This window comes from Motacilla alba, chromosome 6 (genome assembly GCF_015832195.1).
Source record: "Motacilla alba alba isolate MOTALB_02 chromosome 6, Motacilla_alba_V1.0_pri, whole genome shotgun sequence".
NCBI classification, from domain to species: domain Eukaryota; kingdom Metazoa; phylum Chordata; class Aves; order Passeriformes; family Motacillidae; genus Motacilla; species Motacilla alba.
In genome coordinates this window covers 20,800,596-20,823,829 of record NC_052021.1, presented here as the reverse complement: position 1 = coordinate 20,823,829, position 23,234 = coordinate 20,800,596, and the positions used below count along the sequence as shown (strand labels likewise).

General features: G+C 39.4%; 2 protein-coding genes across 8 annotated transcripts in view; one reads left to right on the top strand and one right to left on the bottom strand.

Moving 5' to 3' along the window:
- The window catches only part of BLNK (B cell linker), a 90,532-nt gene extending 80,876 nt beyond the window's left edge, over nt 1-9,656 (top strand). For 5 of the 7 annotated variants that reach the window (XM_038140114.1, XM_038140112.1, XM_038140113.1 and 2 more), the window contains 4 exons: nt 1,928-2,007; nt 4,207-4,290; nt 5,261-5,416; nt 6,626-6,745. In XM_038140114.1, the coding sequence (XP_037996042.1) occupies nt 1,928-2,007; nt 4,207-4,290; nt 5,261-5,416; nt 6,626-6,745 (440 nt within the window). Of the gene's footprint in view, nt 1-1,927; nt 2,008-4,180; nt 4,291-5,260; nt 5,417-6,625 lie in introns of those variants that run through there. The other 2 variants (XM_038140110.1, XM_038140115.1) reach the window with 2 other exon arrangements.
- A 143-nt stretch (nt 9,657-9,799) lies between these two features.
- ZNF518A (zinc finger protein 518A) lies at nt 9,800-22,604 on the bottom strand. Its single transcript, XM_038140109.1, has 3 exons — nt 22,366-22,604; nt 20,475-20,588; nt 9,800-18,006 (listed from the first exon to the last, which is right to left on the bottom strand). The coding sequence occupies exon 3, from the start codon at nt 17,885-17,887 to the stop codon at nt 13,241-13,243; it is 4,647 nt and encodes a 1,548-aa protein (XP_037996037.1). The 5' UTR covers nt 17,888-18,006; nt 20,475-20,588; nt 22,366-22,604; the 3' UTR covers nt 9,800-13,240.
- Between the last annotated feature and the right edge of the window lie 630 nt (nt 22,605-23,234).

Here is a 23,234-nt window from a genome sequence, read left to right as displayed (position 1 = left end):
ACATACCACTGGTCCCATAATCACTGATTTCCCTTAAGCATAACCTGCCATCTCTTCTTTGTATACAAGCCTAGAGCTGACTTCTATCTTCATCACTAAAAGTACTTACTTCCCATATGGCACAGTGTCAGAAGCTCCTCTGAAGTCCAGATTAAGTACACTGCCACATGCCCTCTTTGTAGAACTCTGTTATTCTATGGGAGAGCTGTAACATTTTATCTGCTTGGCTAAGATTCAGATTTTCTCTTTCTAGTTGTACCTTTACTTCCAAATCTTGATGTTATTTCCTTCAAATTCTCTCCTAGGGCCTTGGTTCTGTAGAATCAGACAAAAAGCCCTGTAGATGCTCAAGTCACTTTTTCCACTTTAGGTATAGCAATCATGTTTGGTATTCTTTAATCATTTGGTACCATCCTGACTTGAAAATTACGTGAAATAACTGTTACCACCCCTGCATTTCATGTGCCATTTAAAATTTCATAGGTAAAGATCATCTGGGCCCATCTGTTCAATTGTACTGAAGTTATTTAAGCTCTGCTTCCAGTTTGATTGTGGAAATTTCCATTTCTGTGCCAGAACTGCTATTTGTTTTGTACCTAGATTATCTTTAAAATCAATAAAACTCTTATTGCATAAAGCCCCATCTTTACTTTTTTACACACAGCCAAGGCATCTTCCATTACTTATCCTTTTGTCAAGTCTTATAATCTGTCTGACTTCTGTCAATTCTTACTTTATTCATACAATCTACTTTCAGATGTAGCTTTAACAGCCAGTCAGTCAAAATTTGACAGAAAAACCAAAATCCATTATATTCAATATCCTTCTTCAGGTGATTATTAATTCATTGAGAGCTGGAACTGCTCCCTACAATGTCTCCCCTCCACTTGGGATGCTTCCAGACAGTTGCATCTTCACTACAAAAGAAGTTCTAAATGTACTTCACACAATTGTCTTTGTCTCCAGTCCAATTGCATTTTTTAGTTCTGGTCACTATATGGTCTTCTCTATAACATTCCATTGCTTCCTAAACCAATATGTAAATCAGAATTTTATTAGTGAACGTTTGACAATGCAGGCTGCAGAGCACCATATCCAGAAAGGGTAGCATTTGTTTTCCCTAATAAGTAAAGCACACAGGAAAAAAAGCCTCCCATAACAAAATTAGTATCACTCAACTTTCCACAGGGATCTTCTCTAGTATATTGATTTGCATCCAGCTGTATTCACAAGTACCTAGAGCAGACACCTACAGTGTTGGGCCAAATTCTTTTTGACCAGAAAGCAATAATCCATACTTTTTTCATCATATCATTACTATGTAACACTACTCAAACATTTCACTTCTGATTTCTTAAACTCTTTTATCTGTATTTCAGCCCTAGTAACTATTTTCAACTAGGCTTTGTTATTCCGATTAAGCATCATAATGTTTTCTATTAATTCTGCTTCTCCATTTTGCTGCCTGGACTTCTTGCACATGTATACAAACAATTCAGGCAGTCTAAATTGGTGAAAAATTATCTCTGAAATAAATTCATTTTCCTGACTTGTTCACCTGTAAGACTGCTTCTCACAGTGGACTGAGAATTACTTGCATCGAGTTCCTGCATTTTCTTATCTATTGCTACATTCATTCACTTTGGTGGTGGAAGAGGTTTTTTTCCTCTACTCTGAGTCTAGTTCTGGCTAATAACCAAATTGTTATCCAAACTGGTTTTTCCTTCACAAGCAAGGCTACCCTTTGGGCAGGCAAGTGTCCCAGCACTTACACAGGCCCCATCCATTTCCAGTAGAAAGCTTTCCTGACTGATACCAAAGGTCAGGTGTTTCCAGATCTTCCAAAGTCCTTGTAACAATTCAATTTCTTACATCATAACAAATATACTTTGAGAACTTAATACATGTTGTTCTTTCTCTTTTCTAGAAGTGCCAGAAGCTGCAAACCGTTCTCTAGGTGCTTCCCCTCCCAGCAGCACTTCATCTATTTCAAGTTCTGCAGACCAGGTATAGTATGAGCTAAATCCATATTAGAGAAATCTCCTTATCCTTTATTTTAAAATAGTATTTCCACCCCCTTTCCATAGAAAATTACATTCCTGGAGGGCTTCTGTGCCCCCTTTTGCAATGAGGCTTTTCTGTAGCACAAATAATCTGAATGTTAGCTTTCATTAAAACATGCTCAGAACACATAGCATAGGAGAGGTTTAACAAACTGTAGAAAAATATGTAAATAGTATTATATTAAATCTTGGCACCCTACCAATCACAAAAAGCTTTAGTTTCACGTCTCCCTGACTCTCTAGTTCATACTTTCAACATCATTGAAACAATGATGTGGTGATGTACTTAAGTCTGTTTTTTGGTATAGATTGCTATAAAGAGTTTTTTATCACGTCCTTTTTTCTAACTTATAGCTGTACAAATTGTGTACAGGAAAAAAAAGGTGCAGTAAGCAAATACACTGATGCTGCTATGCCTCCCCTATGTGTTTTAGTCTATCCCAAGTCCAGCTCCTTTCTGTTCCTTTAAACAGATCTCCTCTCATTACAGTTAATGCTGTCAGTTTTAAAGCAAATTCTTTTTTTAATGTGTTTTGTTGCAACATTAGGCTTTGGATGATCTAAGCAAATGCAAGGTTGTTTTCATTTCAGTGCTATTCCCCTCACTCTCATTTTGGATGAAGGGAGACTACAAAATGCAAAAAGCCATTCTTATAAACCTAGTAGTCACAAACAAGGTAAAAATAGTTCTGTTGAGTGTAAACCAAAGGTTCTATCATGCAGAGCCAGTAACAGTAAGTGTTCTAAAGTCTGACATGACAAAGATAATACAACAGTGAAGAACACAAAGGATTTGAAGTTCTGGGAACATTTTAACTGTATGTAATACTTGACATTTATTATAAAAATTACTTTCAAATAAGCAATCCAGAAGACTCTACATAAACAGCTTGTATCAATTACATTTGCAATTTTTATGTAACAGCCATGGGCAGAAACAGAACTTAATAAATTAAGATCCATTTCATTTAAAAATAATTAGCTGTAACTTTCCCAGCAATTTTATACAGTGGTATCATTTGCTGTAGCATCCTGCACAATACAGGTGCTCACAGATGTCATTCATTCCCATGACATTCACTCTTTGTTTTGGGTTCCCATCCAAACTTGGGCAGCAGCTCTCTGCTTCTACATTATAGGCCACAGATCGTGGTAGAAGAATCTGGGGGCCATTGATTCCTTCTTTTGTTGAACAAAAATTTGTTCACTGGACTCATTCTCTACGTGGGCAAGTACTTTCATAGTTGCAATTCCTCTTTCTTTTTCCAATTAATAGTGTGACTGGAGAAATAAACAGAAAAGGAAAATTTTTGAAGGTAAAATTACATGTTATGGCTTGAGCCAGTCTAAGAATTTCGTACAATGCCCCCAAAATTGAGGCTCTGCTTTCTCCTCACTGTCAGCTCCCCTCCCAGTTCCTTCCTGACCCTGCAGTGGGTTGAGCCAAGTCATTAAACAGACAGAAAATCAGCTTGGCAGTCAAATACAAAAAAAAGGCAAAACAAAAAAGGAAAGTTTTTTTGGTTTGTTTTTTTTTTCTACAAGTTTAATAAAGTGAATTATCTCACCATGGGATCAGATGAGCAATAAAATGAGCACAAAGGAGAAGCCAAGACATTCCCTTTCTGGCAGCAATAACCAGCTCAGTTATGACGTGCAACCTTTAATCTGTTTTGTGCAGAGGTGACAAATCTTGTGTGAAAATTAATTTTATCATTAAGCTTTTACTGTAAAGCTGGAGCAAAACTTACCCAGCTGTCATGCTGTCCATGTAGAGACAAGCATGATTGTGTTCACAAAGAGAGCATTATTCCTCAACATTCCTCGACATTTACTCCTCTTTAAATTCTGCTGGAGTAGCTTTTGTCTTTAGAACAATCCTACAGTTGAACCTGACTGCTTTCCTCAGGGCATCTCTCTTTCGTCATTTATCAGCCTTCTATCATATATCTGTTACCAGTTTTGTTGCCCTACCTCTACTCAACTAAAACTGTGAACTCCTGGCAAAGACTTTTTTAAACTCTTGAGTTTTCTGCATTTTAGTTCTTCACAGCTGTCACTATTTAGCAGTAACTCCCCTACAGGCCACATTCTTTATTATTATTATTATTTTACAGGTGAAACACTGTTCCTCTCTTTTTAGGATGCTGGTGTTCACAGTAAAGCATGGTATGCTGCTGCCTGTGATAGGAAAATGGCAGAAGATGCATTGTACCGATCAAACAAGGTAGGTCACTTCTAAAGAATGTCTATTTTATGGGAAAAAAAACCCCAAAACTTCAAATAAAAAAATTTTAAAAGACAACCAGAAGTATTCAAAGAGCATCAGTTGCCTTCTGAACAGGTCAGAACTACTGTGCCATGCAAGTACTGTCAAACCTGGAGATATTGTGGTGACGGTTAATGCTGGCTTTCATTGCAACACAAAGTTGCATCAAAGACCAAAGCACTGCAGAGAAAGCTATTACAGACTAGAGAGCTGCGGAAGATCTGACAGCTCATGCACACCCCCTTAATAGAAATGCAAAGCCCAGTGGCTTTTAAGTGGTCTCTGCCACTGTCCAATGGCTCATGTGAAAACAGCTATTTGGAAAGACTGGTGTTGCTATGCATTTTGAAATAGCAACACTGTGCATTTAGGTATTTGGAGAACTTGTATTCTTTCAACTATTCTTTGTACAAAATCTAGTGTCACAGGAGGGAAGAGGAGCATTAGAGTTGCAACCTTAGCATCAAGTACATTTCCACTCTTGCCTAAGTCCACAGAGGATAAAGGGGCAGAGCATGGGGGCTGTCACCAGGTGAAGGCTACTGTGAGTTAGTGAGCACAGGGCTACATGGTCAGGAGTGCAGGTGCTTGACTGTGGTGAGCTCCTTTTTACAGTGCTAGAGAAATGGTGTCTCCACCTCTCCCTGTTTTCTTCCCTACCTACTGCCACTGATACAATCTGTGGATCCCAACAGATGGCTGCCACTGTGTATTTATTTCTTCATTTTCTCTCTGGTTGAGAGAGAGACCAGGCAGCAGCAAAGCCGATTCTTAAATGACGTACATGCTACTTCTCATCTGCTGCTATTATTTTTCTAATGGGAGAAAAGGGTTCAATGCTAATATAAATCAAAATGTTAAGCCAAAACCAAGACTAAGTTGTTGGAAAGAAATGAGCCAAATACACTGACTACTTTTCTCTCTTTAGGATGGATCTTTTCTAATAAGGAAGAGTTCTGGGCAGGACTCACGGCAGCCATATACACTGGTTGTATTTTACAACAGAAGAGTGTACAACATTCCTATACGATTTATTGAATCAACAAGGCAATATGCACTGGGCAGAGAAAAAAGTGGTGAAGAGGTGAGATGATGTGGGGGTATTTTTCCTAAGAGTTTTCAATTATATACCTTTAATAAGCAAGGAATAAGATATATTGCACTATGACCACAAAGATTCTTCATGTATGAAGATGAAAATATACCCTTTATAATAATCAATCTGTCAAGCTAGAGAAACCAGTGTTATAACAGCTCCTGTACACTGTAACTAAAACCACAGATCAAATTTAAAACGTACTCATAGAGCTGTTTAAATAAAGTTAAAAGGATAAGAGCTGCAGGTGCTAGATAAATTTTCTGTTTATGGTCCTCCATTTACCTTCTATCTAAAACTCTAGTTATGTTTCTTGGAAAATTGCAAACAAAGAACAGCCATGCTCAAAAAACAAAACCTCCCAACGCTACTAAAAATGAGAATGACATTACTGTTAGTACTGTTTCCATATAAAGAAAATATTAAACTTTAGCTCTGGAATGAAAAGATCACTGGTTATCTACTCTGCCACATAGATTATTACTCTACTAGCAAAACAAACTTGGAACACAAATACCAATGAAAACAGTTTATCACTGCGCAGAGTAGGCTTTTCAGCAATGTGAAAGTAGGCTTGACATAGCCTAATTATCTGCCTCCCAGGCACCAGTTCTGAGACCAGAGAAAATACAACAGCCTGGAGCTCACCTGGTCCTCAGCAAAAGGGTGAAAAATGACCTCAGGATAAATACATAGTCCAAAGTCTTTATTTGACCAAAGTCTGAAAGGAAAAGCAACAGACCTAGCAGATTCTGGATACTAATTTACAGTGACAGACATTAAAACTGCAAAACTAGAACAGTTCTCATAGATGGCCGCCAGTACCTTTTACTCCTGGACATAGCCTTCTCTCTGAGATGGCTGAACCACATCTGCCACAGCTTCTGAACAGCCAGTCTGCAGGCTACTATACATTAAGGTAAAATGAAATGTCAGTTTACTCTGGCCCACAGCAAACTCAGTTCAGTTTGTGCAGGTGGCAATCACAAATGGAAAGGAGGGGACAGCTGGTGCCTGTAATATCTTCTGTTGTCTAATCAATTTATGACTAAAATCAGAACTAAGAAGGATCAGTGCTCTCACTAAAAGGCAAAACATCTAACTTGGTAACAGTAGTTTAACTTGAGCAGTGATTACTGTCAATATTGTAGCATTAAAAGAAGCCAGCACTAATTATTTTTTGTTTTCTTTATCCAGCGCTTCGACAGTGTTGCTGAAATTGTAGAAAACCATCAGCGCACCTCCCTAGTTCTAATTGACAGCCAAAACAACACAAAAGACTCAACAAAACTGAAATATATTGTAAGAGTTTCTTAATCGAATTGAACTGCTGAAATGAAGACCTCTTTAATAATTTCTTTTGAAATACTGAGATGTGGACAAGGTATTAAAAGAAGAAAATCAAAATTATGGGAAACACTCTTCAAGAGCACCTACATAGTAAGAAATGCATTTCATAGAGTTCAACCCCACGTCTCTTTTATCAGGAAAGTTTAACACAGGAAGTCAAAGCAGATACACTGTCATCTGTGACAACATGGGTATCCAAAGTCATGGGAATAACAACTGCATACCACAGCCCGGTCCTCTGACTGCTGTTTGAAGACAGATTTCTTGAAGGACGTTTTCGTTTTAAAAATGAGAATACCCACAGTGATCTACTCTTTCAGTTTATGTTTATCATGTATCACTGCTTTCAGCAATTTCTTTGTAAAGTGCACAGCCCCAGAAATTAGAGCAACTTGACCTAATGTACCACTGTGCACAAGTTGAAAATAGGACTGTGCTTTGTGAATAGTGGCAATAAATCCACCTGAATGTTTTAGATTTATGGACTTGTGTTGTACTTTCCCTCAGCTTCACCCTGTTTCACTGATATTTTTGTTTGTATTTTCAAATGTACAAATAAAATTTGATAATACTGTAAACTCAGTAGTGTATGGAGAGTTTGCTGGACTGCATTTCTGGCACCCTTCCAGCAAGAAAGCATCAGTTCATTAGTGTTGATGTTTTAATGTATATATTTGTATGTGCTCCTTCACAATGTTATGAAAAAGTATCACTTTTTACAACTTTATCTCATATATTACGCACATATTGCGCTCATATATATTGCACAGACACATAATTTGGCTTAATAACTCTCAAATCTTTTGTCTTCAAATTGCCTACTGCTGATGACCCAGGTGCACTGCATCATTGCTAAACTAATTACTCGCTCACTTCTTGCTGAATTACTGCTTATGGAGACACACACAGGAAAAAAACCACTTTTTATGTTATAGCCTGTTCTATCACAGTGGTTTACTTACTATAATATTATGAACAAAGTTAACTTCCACAAATATTCAAGTGGTAAAAATGAATTTGATGAATGTATAAATTGCATCAATGAAAAATTTCTAGAAGCAATTGTTAACTAGTTCTAGCAGTGTTTGATTTCAGTAGACCTGAAGACTCCATCTTAAAGGTAATTTCCAAAACTGACACTTTATACACACTTAGTTGGTTCTTTTTGTTCTAAATTAAGCAGTGTTCTCTAGGATTATATTCAAGGCATTAAAGGCAAGACTGAGTCAAGACCTGCAAAGTCTCAGCAAATCACTTAGGGCCAAAGGATGGCTGAATTCTGTAAATACCTTCTTGTGCTTTCGATCAGTTACTTCTAAAAGTCATGCAACTGTCTTCTAGAAAGAACTGTATGCCAGTAGGATGCTCAGCACATGGCTACCTACATACCAGCTTCTTCCCTCTGCAAAACAGGCAACACTTACCAAATGTGATGTGAGAACACACTGGCAAGTAAGAAACAATGCATACAGACTACACAAGCCTACATATGACAGACCATCACAGTACTACATAAGGGCTATGTGTAGTATATTGCTTAGTTGATATTAGTTTTATATTTAACACTATGCCTAATACTTCTGAAATGTTTAGAACATTAAGATTGCCACGACAAAGTGTAAAAATTAACACAAAAGTAGTGTCTGCAAGCTTTATTTACTCTTTCTATATGTGTACTATTATATTATTTAGCTACTTTAAGCATCACTTTAGAAGCTATTTCAAGCAATACTCACAATGGAAGTACTCTGAAAAAGTAGCCACTGAATATTTAACTTCCTATGCATTCATGTAGTCCTTGCCTTTCACTCCTGTACTGCACAGTATTTAAACTTGGTACTAATTGTCTGTCTGGTAACCTTTCTGTGCTGCTCCTCAAAATCTCTAGATTCTTCAAACATTCTTTCCAAGTTAAGTGTGCAGTATATCCATCATTCTAGAACTGGGGAAGAAAAAATAGTGTGAACAAGGGAAATTCAAGTGTATATCTTTAATACAAGAGTCTAGGTATCACTTTTTTAAGGCAATTAGCACTGAGCCCTTTAAAGCACTGCTGCTCCTGCCCCTCAGCTCTAAGTGCTCAGCACTGCATGTAATATTGTGGTTGACCTACCAATAACAAATATGCTCTAGATGAAGGGGCCACTTACCTTCATCCTCACACCTTACTTTACTATTTATCCATGTTCTACATGATTATAGGGCTACCTTATAATTTTGACAACAAAACAAGGCAGGGAGCTGATAGGCAACACAACCTTCCACAGAATAATCCAATCAGCCTGAAATGAGAACTTCTTAGACACACACAGAAACACACTACTGTATTATCACCTACTTTATTACACTTGGTGTTTTGTACAGGAACAAAGGCAGCAGACTGGTTACTCTGCTTTCCATACTTGAGCTAGATCTGTTATAGCTTGGCAGGACTGTGGTGCAGACATATTTTGAAACACCGTTTTACCTGGAGAAGGTTTAAAAGGAAGTTTCAGGTATAGGATTGTACCAAGTTACCATTTCCTACATTCTGGACATAAAATAAATTGTTGCTCAGGATGAAGCCTGCTGAGTTAAAAATCCCAGTGCTGTGGGCTGAAAAGCCATTTCAGAATGCAGGAAATGGTGACTTAGTGTGGCTGTTGCAGTGGCAGCAGTCACCTTAATTCCACCATGTGTATGCTACAGGTAACAGGTATATCAAATCTGACCTGACAGACACAGCAACACACCTCTCCCCTCATCTTTCTTTGATATTGTTAGCTAATTTCCCTTCCATATAAGTTGTCATTCACTGAATAGCTAAAACAAAACAAAAAACCAACCAAACAAACAAACAAAAACCAAAAAAAAAAACCACCCACCAAAAAACACACACACACACACAAACAACCCATAGACCTAGAACTAAAAGTGAATTGGTCTGAGAACTCAGGGCAAAGTGTCATATTTAATAATACACAAAGGAGAAGTGTTGTCTGCCTACCTGATAGAGTACAATGAGTACTGCATATCATTCCTGACAATGTTGCTCCATGAGAGGAGTAAGAACTTGCATTCTCAAAAATCCAAGTGTTCAGAGACACAAGGTACAAAACTGCATTCTTCCTTCAATCAAAAGCACCAGCAGCAAAAAGAGATTATTAGGAAACGTTGTTAAGGAAAAAAACGTCTCACGTAACAACAGCTCTGTAACAAATTTTTGTTAAAACACTGGAATTACTGAGGAAGAGCACCATGACTTACTGATGAACACACATCTTGCCAAGAACACATAATAGGATAGATTTTAGGCCTCTTCAAGGTCGTACAAAGGGTTGATGAGCATGTGCTTGCACCTGTCTTTGTATGTCCCAAAACAGTATCATCAATTTAGGATTTATCTTGCTATTTGCTATGTTACAAACTATTTTAAAATGTTATGGTTGCATAGTCAAGCACTCAAAATCAAGACACTTCAAGTTACCTGTGCAACCTTGTCACATCTGCTATATCCATTACAATACAAGCATTAAATAGACAATCATTGAATATTTTTCCCATGGATTTATGTGTTTTCACTCGGTTCATGCAATACTTCAGGGATAAATTGCAGCTGTATAATGAAAAACTGTGGGTTGTAGGATATTTGTAGGATACCTTTCCCCATTTACTGAAAATGCTGAGAAATGCACCAATGTTGCAGAAGTCAGCCAGTAAAAAGGTGGCTTCATACAGTTAAAGTAGGTGAACTGAAGAACTAAACATATTTTCCCTGCATCTTCTACCACACCATCCACTGCAACACAGGTCAGATCACTTCAATGAAATTTTCTCCTGATGGTAATTAACTGTGATCTTAATTTCAGTGAAGTCCCACTTGAGATTTTCTGAAACCTGATCTGCAGAAATGCCAAACTCTAAGGACCTCAAACAATGCACTATGAAAAAGGTCATAAGAATAAAATTATATCTTTAGAACAGTACTCGAGCAACCTGCACTAAATAATACAAGGACCTAATTAAGGGTGGGGAAACAAAATACTGAATTGCTACCCAGGAGGAAGAAAAAATTCTCTGCACTGAATGAGATGGATGTCTATGGAAAAAATGACATATGCCAATTAATTAAAATCATATAAAGCAACCTTATTTCAGTATTTCCTAGCTTTACAATGTTTTCACAGTACCGTTTAAGGTGAATTCATATGAAAACACGAGTTAGAAAAAAATTCCAGTGACAGTTGTCACTCTCATGATTCATCAATACAGAGAAAACCCCCTAACGCTACAGCAGAACTTCCACCTCAATGCTAAGTAATTGCTAATAAAAACTGGTCATCCTTGCTGAAATTGCACCAAGTAGGTTTACAAACAAGCTTCATGTACATTTTTTCCAAATAAGGCAAAGGCAATGTCCAAACTTCACAGGTTCAATTTCACAGTTTACAAAAGAGCAAGGTGAGGCAGACAATACATCCTTGTAGTCAAAAAAGCTTAACATGTTTTTGTCCTTTCCTAATGCTGTTTCTTTCCAATCTGCTTCCTCACTACACTGGTCTTCTTCAAAGTTCCTAGCTAAATTAAGATCAGAGCTCAAGCCCATTGTGCAGCACAAAATGATCCAGTTTAGATACACAACACATACCAACTGTGTATTAATTCACCCAAACTATGCTGCCTTGACTGCTTCAATTGTCTTCCATACATAACTCACCAGATGCAAGGCTAGTGTGCATCTTCCTGCCAACACACGTATCAAGAAAGAAAAGTTTTTCTAATCACTGAAGCAATTGTTTTTAAGTAATTTTAACACTTTTTAAAACATAAGTTGGACTCAGGTTAGTGGCGACATGCCTGTGGCATCCATGACTTCTTACTGTTTCATTGGTAGCAAGCAATTTTCATTTTCACCTTAAGGAACCAGTAAGAGAAAACTACTTGGGCTTGCATACGATCTAAACCCCACAATTTAAATGCCCCAGTCCTCTCCAAGCCTACTGTTCAATTTTGACAGCTTTTCCATCAATACTTTGGGAAGCTGGCTTACACCTTCATACTGGGCAAAAGGTGCCAGCCATATGGTAAAAGCAATCCCATGTAAGACTGAAACTCCTAGCCTACAGAGGTTCATTGAGCATCTGGAGGACAAAGCCTTGAGACATAATTACTGTGGATAAGAAAGACCTTCATCTGTATAGCCTCAGTCACTATGGTTAAGAGGTCTTTTGCTTCCATGCCCTCATATAAAGACTAAAAACTGTAATGCATAGTTTCTCTCTTCATTATCTCTAAAACTGAAAGTAGAAAGCAAGCAGGCCCCTAAGAACATTACCCTTCTGGCTGATAAAATAAGGGAAGAATAACCCGAGCCTTGGTTTTGCCAAATCCCTGGTGCCCCAAGAGGCAGTAAAGCTGAGTAAGCAATAGTAGAAAACATTAAGTCATTATGGGGACAAATTGCATTCACTTGAAATAAAGCTATGAAGCAATTACAAGCCTAAAATGGTGCTCTGCACCTCCCCATATCCTGACCATCCCTATAGGGTTTGTGGCAGACATAGCAAGACAGAAACATTTTCTATAAATGCTCAAAGTCATATGCTGTAAACACAAGTTATAGCAAATTTAATAGTGACAAAATCAATACAGATTAGGAATGTTCACCATTCTTAAACACCATATACATTATGAATATATATACTGTATATTTTCAATCGATTTCATTCTGACTCACCGTATTAACACAATCATAATATGTTTTATTAATTTATATGAAAAATACTTCACTAAGAAAGTAGACAAACTGCACAGAAATAGTACAAGTGTCATGTGCATAGCAATATAGCTTAAAGCATTCACATATGGCTTTGTTTAAATGAAACTGTGGGGGAATGGCCCTATACGGACCCATGGTTACACAGTCAACATAATGTAAACTGCTTCACATCTTTGAGGCACTTGCTAATAATAGTGTTCAATCCCTGAAAAACAAAATCAAGAGCTAATAGGTGAAAATAACAAAAATCCCAGGACAACAGCTGTGTGTATTTGAAAGTATTTTAGAAATTGGTTTTAGTAGTGCATGCACAGAACTGAAAAACTGGGGGGAAGGGTGTAATTTCTGTGCAAGAATTATACCAAGTAACTGAAAAGTATAAAAATATTTACATGTTTAGGGATTTTAAGTATGTACAGAACAAAGGCCCTGAAGACTCATTCTATAGAATAAAAATATAGCACATGATAGCAGTAATAAAAATAATATAATCTTTTTATGGAATTGTATTTGCAGTTAGTTACAAGTTATTTAAACCATAACGTTGTTTGATCTTTCTCAAATCTGATGGCAATAGGGAATGCACTTTCTTTTTAAAACACAAACACTTTGCTTCCTCTTCCAACCTCAGTTACAATACTGACATACAAAACTTGTGTATCCTAATCCAAATGGGGCTTTTTTTAACTTTAATTCTTCACTGGTCATCGTTTGATTAATGAATTCCAATCTCGAGTAGCCTCCATCAGATGCCTCTGTCCATGTCCTACCCAATTATCCTGATTGTCAAATATTCTACCACAAAACCAGCAGCTAAACTTAGGTTTCAAGGTATTATTAGAGGTAGTTTTCACAATCTGGTAATTGTTTTTGCTAGTCTTTTTCAGTGTCAATTTTAAGACAAATCTTTCTTTTACAGGGTTAAGGGGTTTTATTGTCCTGTATCTTTTTTGAGAAAAATTATCAGTAGTTACATCCGAAGGATTGCAGAAGTCTGGCTGCAGAAGAGCTTCAATGGTTCTTTTTGACAATAAAACCTTAAGAACATGTCCCTTAAATTTAGCAATAGTTTTCATTACATTTACAACCTCTGGAACATCTGCATCAGGATGATTAAGCACAACAACTGGTTGATTTCTCCGAGGGCATTTTACAAGCTGGTTAGAATTAAAAGGGATTAATTTCAAAGTCCTCACAGTTTTTTTTGATGCCCTTGGTCTGTAAGGGCTACCTGATTCACTAACAATTTCAGCTTGATTCTTTTCTTTACACTTTCTGTGCAACACTGCTTTCTTTCTAGGAGGTTCTGGGCAACTAGCCTTCCTTTTACGTTTGAAATTCTTGTTTCTCTGCCCACCCACAGTTGCCGAACTTTTAGATCCAGCTTGTTTCAAACTAGGTTTTACTTTTGCAGTTCTGTTTTGAGTGCTCCACGTGGACTTGTGACAACCAGAGTTATTCCTCTTGTTAGCAGCTATTACTTGCATACTCTCCATGGAACATTTTTGCAACCGCGTCCCTGCAGATCTAGCAGAATAAACAGGTTCTACAAGAGGAACACGACGTGCTGGATTAGAGCTTGCCAAAGAGGCAGTTGCTGGCATTAACCCACCCGGTAAGTTTAAGGCATCATTAAAAATAAGATTAGTTTGTTTCTGTGCTAGTGCAGGAGTAAGGGACTGCAAGTTATCCACCTGTAGTGAGGGCACCGAGTTGCTTACTGACTGAGTGTTATCAGACAGTGTATCTGAAGTAGCAGTCTTAATTTTCAGCAAAGGCTGTTGTTGCATGGCTCCAGTTTTCTTTGGTTGACAATTTTGATGAGCGTTATCCTGAAAAAAAATTGGTTTATGAACTACAGGCTTGTTTGGTGTCAAACATTTCAGAAAAACTCCCTGCTGTCCATCAGGCGAAAGTGCATAAACATGTTGTTCCTGTTTAATTTCCAGCTGTTTTACTGACTCCAAAGAACCAAAGACAGCATCCTGGTGCTCTGGTAACACCTTCACAGAAGAAGTTGCCTTCACAGACGACTCTGATGAGCTTGTAACTACAAGAGGTGCTTTGAATAGCATACTATTCAATGAGTCATTTACTGTACCACATACTTCCCCATTACAGGAACTTCTTGCATTTCTAAAACTGCCATTTTCCCCCTTCACTTCTGAAGCTGGTATTTTCCCAAATTCTCTGGATGCAATTCTCCCTAAAACCTGAGAACTATCATTAGCAACATTTGCAACTGTTCCAACTGCCCCACTAAAAGTCAAAATCATTCCAGGTCCTTTATTTGAAACACAAGATGCAGGTACATCTTTAGTAACATGCCCATCTGATGAACTGGTTGATGGAAGAGATTTTCCTGACACGACCTGTTGTCTAGATTGGTTAGAAAGGTGGAAAGGAACAAAAAATCGTGATGGAAGGGACTGAACAAAAAGGGCTTTCTTTTGTTCCTGAAGAACAGGCAAAACTGGTGAACAGCTGCTAGGATTTTGAGCTGCAGACAGTACTTTATCTTTTACTAACTGCTGTGTAAACTCATCTGTAGGAGTTTTTAGCGATGTACCAACACCCAGAGTTCTGGATAATTTGTCCACATCCTGTGAATCAAGAGATGTTTTGGGTGTCTGTCTTTCTCTCCCATAACATGTACCTTCATTTGTGCTACATCTTGTGTTGAACTCTCTCTTACATAAAGGGAAGTGTACATTAGGAGGAGGCCTCTGAAAACAACACGCAGTTGCAGAGCTTTTTAAATGCACGCAGGCTGCATTCCCGGTCTCAGGACCAGAAAGCAGCTTATCAGAACGAGGTTTGACACAGTTCGTCTTCCTGTGGAACTCCTGCTGAGAAGTTGTTTTTACTTTCAACACATCTTGCAGTAACTGGTTTATCTCAGGCGATAAATAATTAGCTGCCTGTTCACTTTGTAATGAGAAAACAGATGTGATTTTAGGCATTAAGAAAGAGTTAACACCATCAGAGGCATTTTCCTGGAATTTCTCAGCTACGTTCTGAAAGCCTTCCTCTATGTTAGTGTCCAAATACTGTCGGCCATTATGATTGTCCTCTGTAAAACACTCGCTGTCAACACCACATTTAGACTGGCTTTTAAAAGACACAGAGTTATTCTTAGTGTTTATGTTTTTGTAAGTTTTATTAATATTTGATTGGGCTGACATAACTTTCTCTGCTTTCAAACCTTTAATTGATTCTGAATATGAAGATGCAGGTTCATTTCCACTGTTTTGAAAAGAACCTCTTTTGCTAAATTCTCTGTACCTGTCATCTGTTGACGTCCAAATGCTACATGGATTATCCAAAGAGTCCATTTTGGAATAGTTGTGAAAAGACAACAACCTTTCATTAGATGAATCCACTGAGGTTGAATAGCAGAGATTATTAGTTCCATTGCTATTATTCAGGCCACCATTTCGCATTTTCAGTTCAGGAAAGTAGGGCATTTTCATAGGCTCATAACGAAAGGTATTTGTAATAGCGGGTGATAATACCTGAGGATGACTCGAAGGACAAAAGCTTCCCCATGAGATACTAGTTTGAGTTCCAACTTTTGTTACCTCTTCATGTGGAGGTACAGCCGAGTCCAGCTTCATTGGCAAACAATTTGGACTTTTTCCTTCAGCTATATTAGAAGGTGCTACAGTTTCAGAAACACTCCTACGGTACAATATGGAGTTATGTTGTTTGTCCACTTTTGTTTTTCCTGAATGAGGAGCAGGACAAGAAAACGGAGCGGAGGTTAATGGATGAACACAATTGTTTTTTAAAGTCGACTGATCAGTTACATGTGGTATAGCACCTGAAGACAAGCCACGGGGATCAGCAGTCTGTAGCAAAGGAGTTGCAGAACCATCTTTAAGAGGATCAACTTTCTGACCCAACAAATATTCATTTTGCTTACTTGTAGGTAGTAATTTTATAACAATATGTTGTTTTCCATCTACCATTTTGAAGCCCATAAATTTAGCACTGTAATTTGCTGGTACAGATATTTTATTGTTTTTAACCATCAACACTGTTGGCCCATGAACAGCACTTTTCAATAATCCCAGGCCATAATTTGTCCCATCATCTGCCTTATTGTATTGTGCAGTAGTAGCAGAGAGCATTCCACCCATGAAATGACGCCTTTCCGTGTATTTAACTTGATCTTTCTCTTCATTTGTTTCCACATCTCTCATACACTGGTTCAGCTCCTCAGCATTTGGCTGAATTTTATTCACACTTCTTAGAACTTGTGTATTTTCTTCTCCAGCACTGTCACTTCCACTGCTTATCTTCTTCCGTCTCCAGAGTGTCTTTTTTGATGCTCCCATTTTATACCTTCTTAACACAAGCTTCAGTCCTGCTGGAGTCTTTACTATTCTTTTTTCATATTTATCCTTTTCCAGTTTTTCTTTTGCAATTAAGTGGTCTCTGTGTAAAGCTATGATGTGTTTTAAAAGATAATCTTTCCGTGATGTGCTGTAACTGCAATAAGGACAACCAAAAGAAAACATACTGGTATGAACAAGGAGATGATTTTGGAGCTCCTCCTCTGTGAAGTTTTCTTGATGGCATTTTCCACATTTATAGGGAATCTCCTTATGTTTGTGAATGTGCTGAACAAACGTACCCACATCATAGGTAGAAAACCCACATTTTTCACACTGAAAGTGTCCATTCACACAATGCTTTGATATGAAGTGTTTTGTCAAAGCCAACAGAGTGTATATCTGTTCATCATTACAGAGCTCACATTTTACTAAAGTGCTGCGATGGATGCGTCTGTGCTGTTTAAACGACTGAAAGTCATTAGCTGAGAAGTTGCACATCTCACAAGGATACAGAGGCAGCTCACCATAGTGTAACAGCTGAAAATGTTTCTGTAGGTCATTCGGGCTGTATCTAATGTTATCCTTGCACTTCGTACAAGTGAAATTCAGTATCTTTGCTGCAGTTTTCAACCCTTCTTCAAATTGCACTTCTGGTTTAATTTGCAAGTGGCTTTCTTCTGAACAACTGAGATTGCTTCCACTTATTTTCTCAAGACTTAAGGATTTCCTAGCAGTTCGCTGCTTACACTGAAAGAGTTTTCTAAACCTATCAACTTCATGTTTCATTAATACTTCATTTGGAATGTTCACCTTGGGCAATTCAATCTTCACGTTTTTTAGTCCATAAGTGAGATTGACATCTAAAATTGCTGGTTGAATTGTCATACTTGAAGGATCACTCACCAGTTCTTTTTTCAAAGTAATGTCTGTAGAAAAATTCTTCATAGCATTGTGGTTTAAGAAACTGATTTGCTTTTTGTCACAAAAAAAGTGTTCCTGTTCAGATGACATGATTTTAGGTTCTACTTTTCTTTACATGAATTCTTGAGGTTTAGTCTTACTTCCGGCAGCAAATGAGACAACTGCACCAAGTTATTCTCAAAGCTCTACAACTTCCCCATTTCATTCTCCTGAAATTAAAAAACAAACAAAGCAAATAATTACTTTTAAAACTAATGCAATTAGAACACCTATTACAATTCACTAACAAATATATGCCAATCTCTGGAGTTGTTAATTTTTATATTACTCAAGGGGCAAAAAAAAAAGGATAAGGCAATAAAAAGCTATTACACTATAGCCTTTGTTTGTTTGTGTTGGGGGTGTTTGCTGGTTTGTTACTTGGTGTTTGTTTTTTTTTTAATTAAAAAGTAAAACTTGAAAAATATGTTTTAAAGAACATCTACTGAAAGATACAGATCATCAAATTTTGCGTTTCTCCCACCCTGTGAGCATAAAGAAGTCTGAAGACCTACTTTTTTTTCAATGAAGCCTGTGATTATTACTTATTTGGGATTTCATGCAAATAAAACCACTCCTTTGTGACATGCCACTAACTGAAGTACTAGAAAGAAGTAAAAATCTACAGAATTTGACATTTTTATTACTCAAGTGTGCTACTCTATTAGTTACTATTATGCTTAAAAAGGAAAGAAAGTAAAATCAGAATCTGACAAAAGATCTACTTCACTAATGGAGACACGACCTTTACCAACACCAAAAAACCAGTCACACTGACCTACAATGAATTTTTCACATATTGTGCATAAAAAAGAAAGGAAGTAAATCAGAATCTGACAAAAGATCTACCTCACTAATGGAGAGATGACATTTACCAACACCAAAAAACCAATCACACTGACCTACAATGAATTTTTCACATGCCTACCTTTAGTACCACACAAGTCTGAATCAGTCAACAGACAGAAGTTCTCAGGTTTCTCATTGCATGTTCCTGGGTACATGCTAATATTTCCAGTGCATGACTTACAGCAGTACCCCTCTATGGATTAGAAGGTTTAAACAGTTATGGTCAGCATCACTGTCTCACTACAGATTTCATGTCAGTGTTTCCATAACAGGCTGCATCAACAATTTATAGCAGCTCAAGTCTATGCCTGAACAACACTACTGCACAGAATGTCAACGCAGAATCAGCAGAATTGAAACAGCAGCCAAATTAACTTAAATTCTGTAAAGCAACACTGGAAAGGAAGAACTGTTTCTTCACCAGTATAACACTTTTTACTAAAAAACTTTTTCCACAGTAGAAGTCACAAAGTCACTTTCTCCTTTCCTAACAGAAGTCAGTAAATTGTTAGCTGAAGTCTGATTAGCGAATTTCTCTCCCCTACTCTGGGGCTCGCCCTGAAGCAACACGAACTTGCAACTCATTAGATCACCGTACCTTCTCACATTCAAACTGAAAGAATGATCACACCCTCACTGTGAATAAGTGCAAGGGCTGCTTCTAGAGCTCCAAGCAATCGTAAGCATTAGCCCTAAGATCTTTCAAGTATTTTCCCACAGTCCTGGGAGAAGGAAGTATCTAGCATTAGACATGCAAATACCTGATAAAGAAAATGGAGACTGAAAAATTTTCAAGTCCATGTTCCTGTATCATGTAGCAACACTTTTTTTTAAGCACATGCTTTAATGCCTTCCTTTGGAGAAGATACTAGCACTTCTGCACAACTCTTGAAAATAATAAATACAACAGACTTCGACACTATACACAGACTCTAATATCACGTAAATTCATTTAACTGTGTTCTCCAGATATGAGACCTCCAAAACTTCAACTACACATCTGACATCCAAAAAAAAACCCCAAAAAACGCCCCAAAACAACCAACCACAGACACATACACTCCCTCCTCGGAATCTCTCCAAATGGAAACACTTTGGGTACAGGATTTTTGTTTTTCTTTTAAGTCAATAACACACTCCCCACCTTCCACACAGATTATTAATACGTGGGATATTACCCAGCTTTGAGCCCTGAGAGCAACTCATGTGCATTTATACTCCGTTTCCACCAAAGAGTACTGCATTAAAATGCATTCTCTTTCCAATGGTATATCTCTTATTTGAATAGAAGCAAGCTGAACTTCCTCATAAAGAATAAGTAACTAAAAATGATCTGGATTTGTTTGCTTGAATAACTTTTTTAATACACAGGTGCAACACAAAGATTACAGCTTGCATGATGCAATAAATCAACCTATGGAAGCTGCCCATCCTTGAGGCTAAAAGGTTATACTGGCAGACACTGAAACCTGAAGCATGTTCACGCTTAAAACTATAAAAATCAGAAGTGGATAAAGTGCTGCAGAGAACAAGGCTCAGGCTTTCAATACCAAACCAATGTGGTCCTCAAGTGGGCACCATTTACATTTGGCAAAGAGTCGCGATCTAAGATCCCCGTTAATTAATTAACCGTATAACTCAATTTTATTATTTTTGGGTAGCACGCAACAATCAACAAGCTCCTGCAGCATGACAAATAAAAATATTTACTTGAAACAACCATTTCAAAAAAGGGCTTTTTTTATCCCAGGGATCTCTAAAGGTATATTTTCAAAGAGGGCTCACTTACGCATTAATACTTGACTTCAATTCTTCAACACCTGCGTATTTTCCACACACACAGAAGAGGTAAGATTGCAAGATTCAGACAAGGCCACAGTCAGGAGAAATACTAGAAAAAGCTCTGGAAACAAAAGGAAAGGTATTTTAAATGGTGCAAATACAAGCAAAAACTGAAAGAATAAGCTGAAAAGCCCAAATCCCTCACAAATTTACATTATGTGGATTTTTAATACATTGAAGACAAGAATACATATCAACTTCTCTCCCACAGAACACCATCAAATGCAATACCAATACTGTATATGCACAATATAACAATTTTATATTGTTATATTTTACCCTGCCTATTTTACCCTAGCTTTGCCACTACACCTCAGGCATTCACGGCTGAGAAGCATAAATACATAACTTAAAAACAGCACAGAAAGAAGTGACTGGTATCTCTGTCCATCAACTTTTAACATGAACTCAAAAGGCACTTCTCTTTTCTCAAGCAAAAATTTTATTGGCAAAGACATAATTATAAGTTCCTATAAAGTTTGCAAAAGCCTGGGAAATAGGCAGAATATAACATTCACAGTATCTGAAACAAGTAGATTTAAATGCAGATAAAATGAGTACCAACATTGAAAATACATAAGCATGTGCCACAGTTAACTCTCACTCAAAAAAATCCCCAAACCATTAAGAACAAGGATAAGTAACCACTTGAGGCTCTCAGCCACAATTTTCTTCCCCCAAAAATGCTGCAATTTGTCCATATTTCGTTATTAAAAAGTACAGATAGAAAGTTTAAGCTATATACTTTGGTCTAGAGAGAAATTACAGATAGGAGCTAAGACACTGCTAAATTAGGTAACTTTTACAGTTTTTCCATTTCGAACTACTTTCAAAACAGGTATCCCAGCAGGCAGTATCTTCAAGACTTCTGAAGAAATTTAGACTCGTTTAAATTTTATTAAATAAATAAATGAAATTATACTGAAGTATATCCCTTGTCCGATCCCATTCTATGTGCCTGCAAATTTAGAGTGGTGCCTTAATCTCTCCCCCAAGACCTGGACACATGCAGGAACTCACAAAACTAGACATTAAGAAACCCATAGAGCTCGAGCAGTCAGACATAACCCGAGCAGCACAACGGTGCTTTGGTAAAGAAAAAAAAAAAAAGAAAATAGGAAGAAGAAAAAAAAAAATCACCGAGGCGCTCTCAGAGCTCACACACACAGACCGCCCGTGCCACAGGGCGAACCTGCCATTTACAAGCACAGCAGCTGAACGCGGCGGCAACACACGGCCAGCGCCAGCCCACCGGCGGGCTGACACTGCCCCCGCCCGCGGGGCCGCCGGGGGAGCGGCGCTGCCACGGGAGCCGGCCAGGGGCTGCGGCGGCCGCTGAGCGCCGGGACAAAGCGCGGGGCGGCCGCCGAGGAGGCGGCGGCGGCTCGGGAGCTCCGTCTGAGCGGGGACACAGCAGCGGGCGCCGGGGTCGGGACGAGCGAGGCGCGTCCCTGCCCGGCTCCTCCTCGGGAGCCCCGCGGCAGCGCCGCCCCCGCCCGCACGGCCCCGGGGCGGCCGCAGCTCTAAGCGCGCAGCCCGGCGGAGGGATACGGTCCCACGGCCGGCCCGGCGGCCGCTCACGAGGCCATTTCTGCGCGGTCCCGCCGCCCCGGGCGCGCCCCGCGGTCCCGCCCGCCCCCAGAGCCGGCCTCCCCGCGAGCCTCCCGCCGCCGGCGAGCGCGGACTATTTAATGTCTCACCCTCACCACGGGGCACCGTCCCGTCCCGTCCCGCCGCGGCCGCTCGCGCCCCCTGCCCGCTCTGAGCCGCGCCGGGCCGTCCCTCCCGCCCCGCGCGGGGCCTCCTGGCTCCCCGCCCGACGCCCCCCTTGGAGTTACCTCGGGTACCGCCACCGTCCGGCGAGGCGCTGCCGGCCGCCATCACAGTTTCCATCCGGGGACTGCCGGGTGCGAGCCCGGCCGAGGGGCGGCCGCGGCGGAGGGATACGCGTTCACCTGAGGGATGGGCGGACGGCGGCCGACGAGGCCCAAGGGGGGGAGGGGCCGGGGCGGCGCCGGCAGGTCCGGCTGCCTTCCGCCCGCTCGTCCCGCTCCCGCTCCTCTTTCTCCACCTTGGATGTGGGCCTTGGGCACGTGGCACGGCCGCTCCACCCGTCGTTGTTGTGCACCCGAGGGCGTGTTTGGGCCAATGGCGGTGCCAGGGAGAGCTGCTGCCCCTCCCAAAACGCTCACAAAGGACCCAACAGCGGGCACCTCTAAAGGGCTGTCTGTGGGAGATGTCAGCAGTTGAAGCATCCGGGAAAAATATACGTGCATTATATCAGTTAATTTGTTTTAACATGCTCCAAATAACATAAAAATCAAAGCTGATAATCACTACAAAGTGCTTGTCTTGTCAGACGCAGTGTCATTCCTGCTGAGGAGTGGCATCAACAGCGCTTGCTGTTGGGAGCGCGCTCTTCATGTTTGTGCCGGGTTTAAGGCACATGGAACACCACCAGGGGAAGGTCACCGAAGAGAATGAAGGCACGTGAGAAGCAGGAAATGGAGCTGCACCATGGCCAGAAAAGGGCAAATGCCCATGACAGAAATAGACTGTAAAGATGAATTCTGAATGAAGAGGTCATAGCAAAGGAAATCCTTTCTCCACTTGGGAAACGGTGATCAAAAATCAAAAGCAAAGAGGAGAAAGCTTGAGCTTTTTCCTTTGGGAAACCTGTCTAATGAACAATTTAGCCGAGCAATTC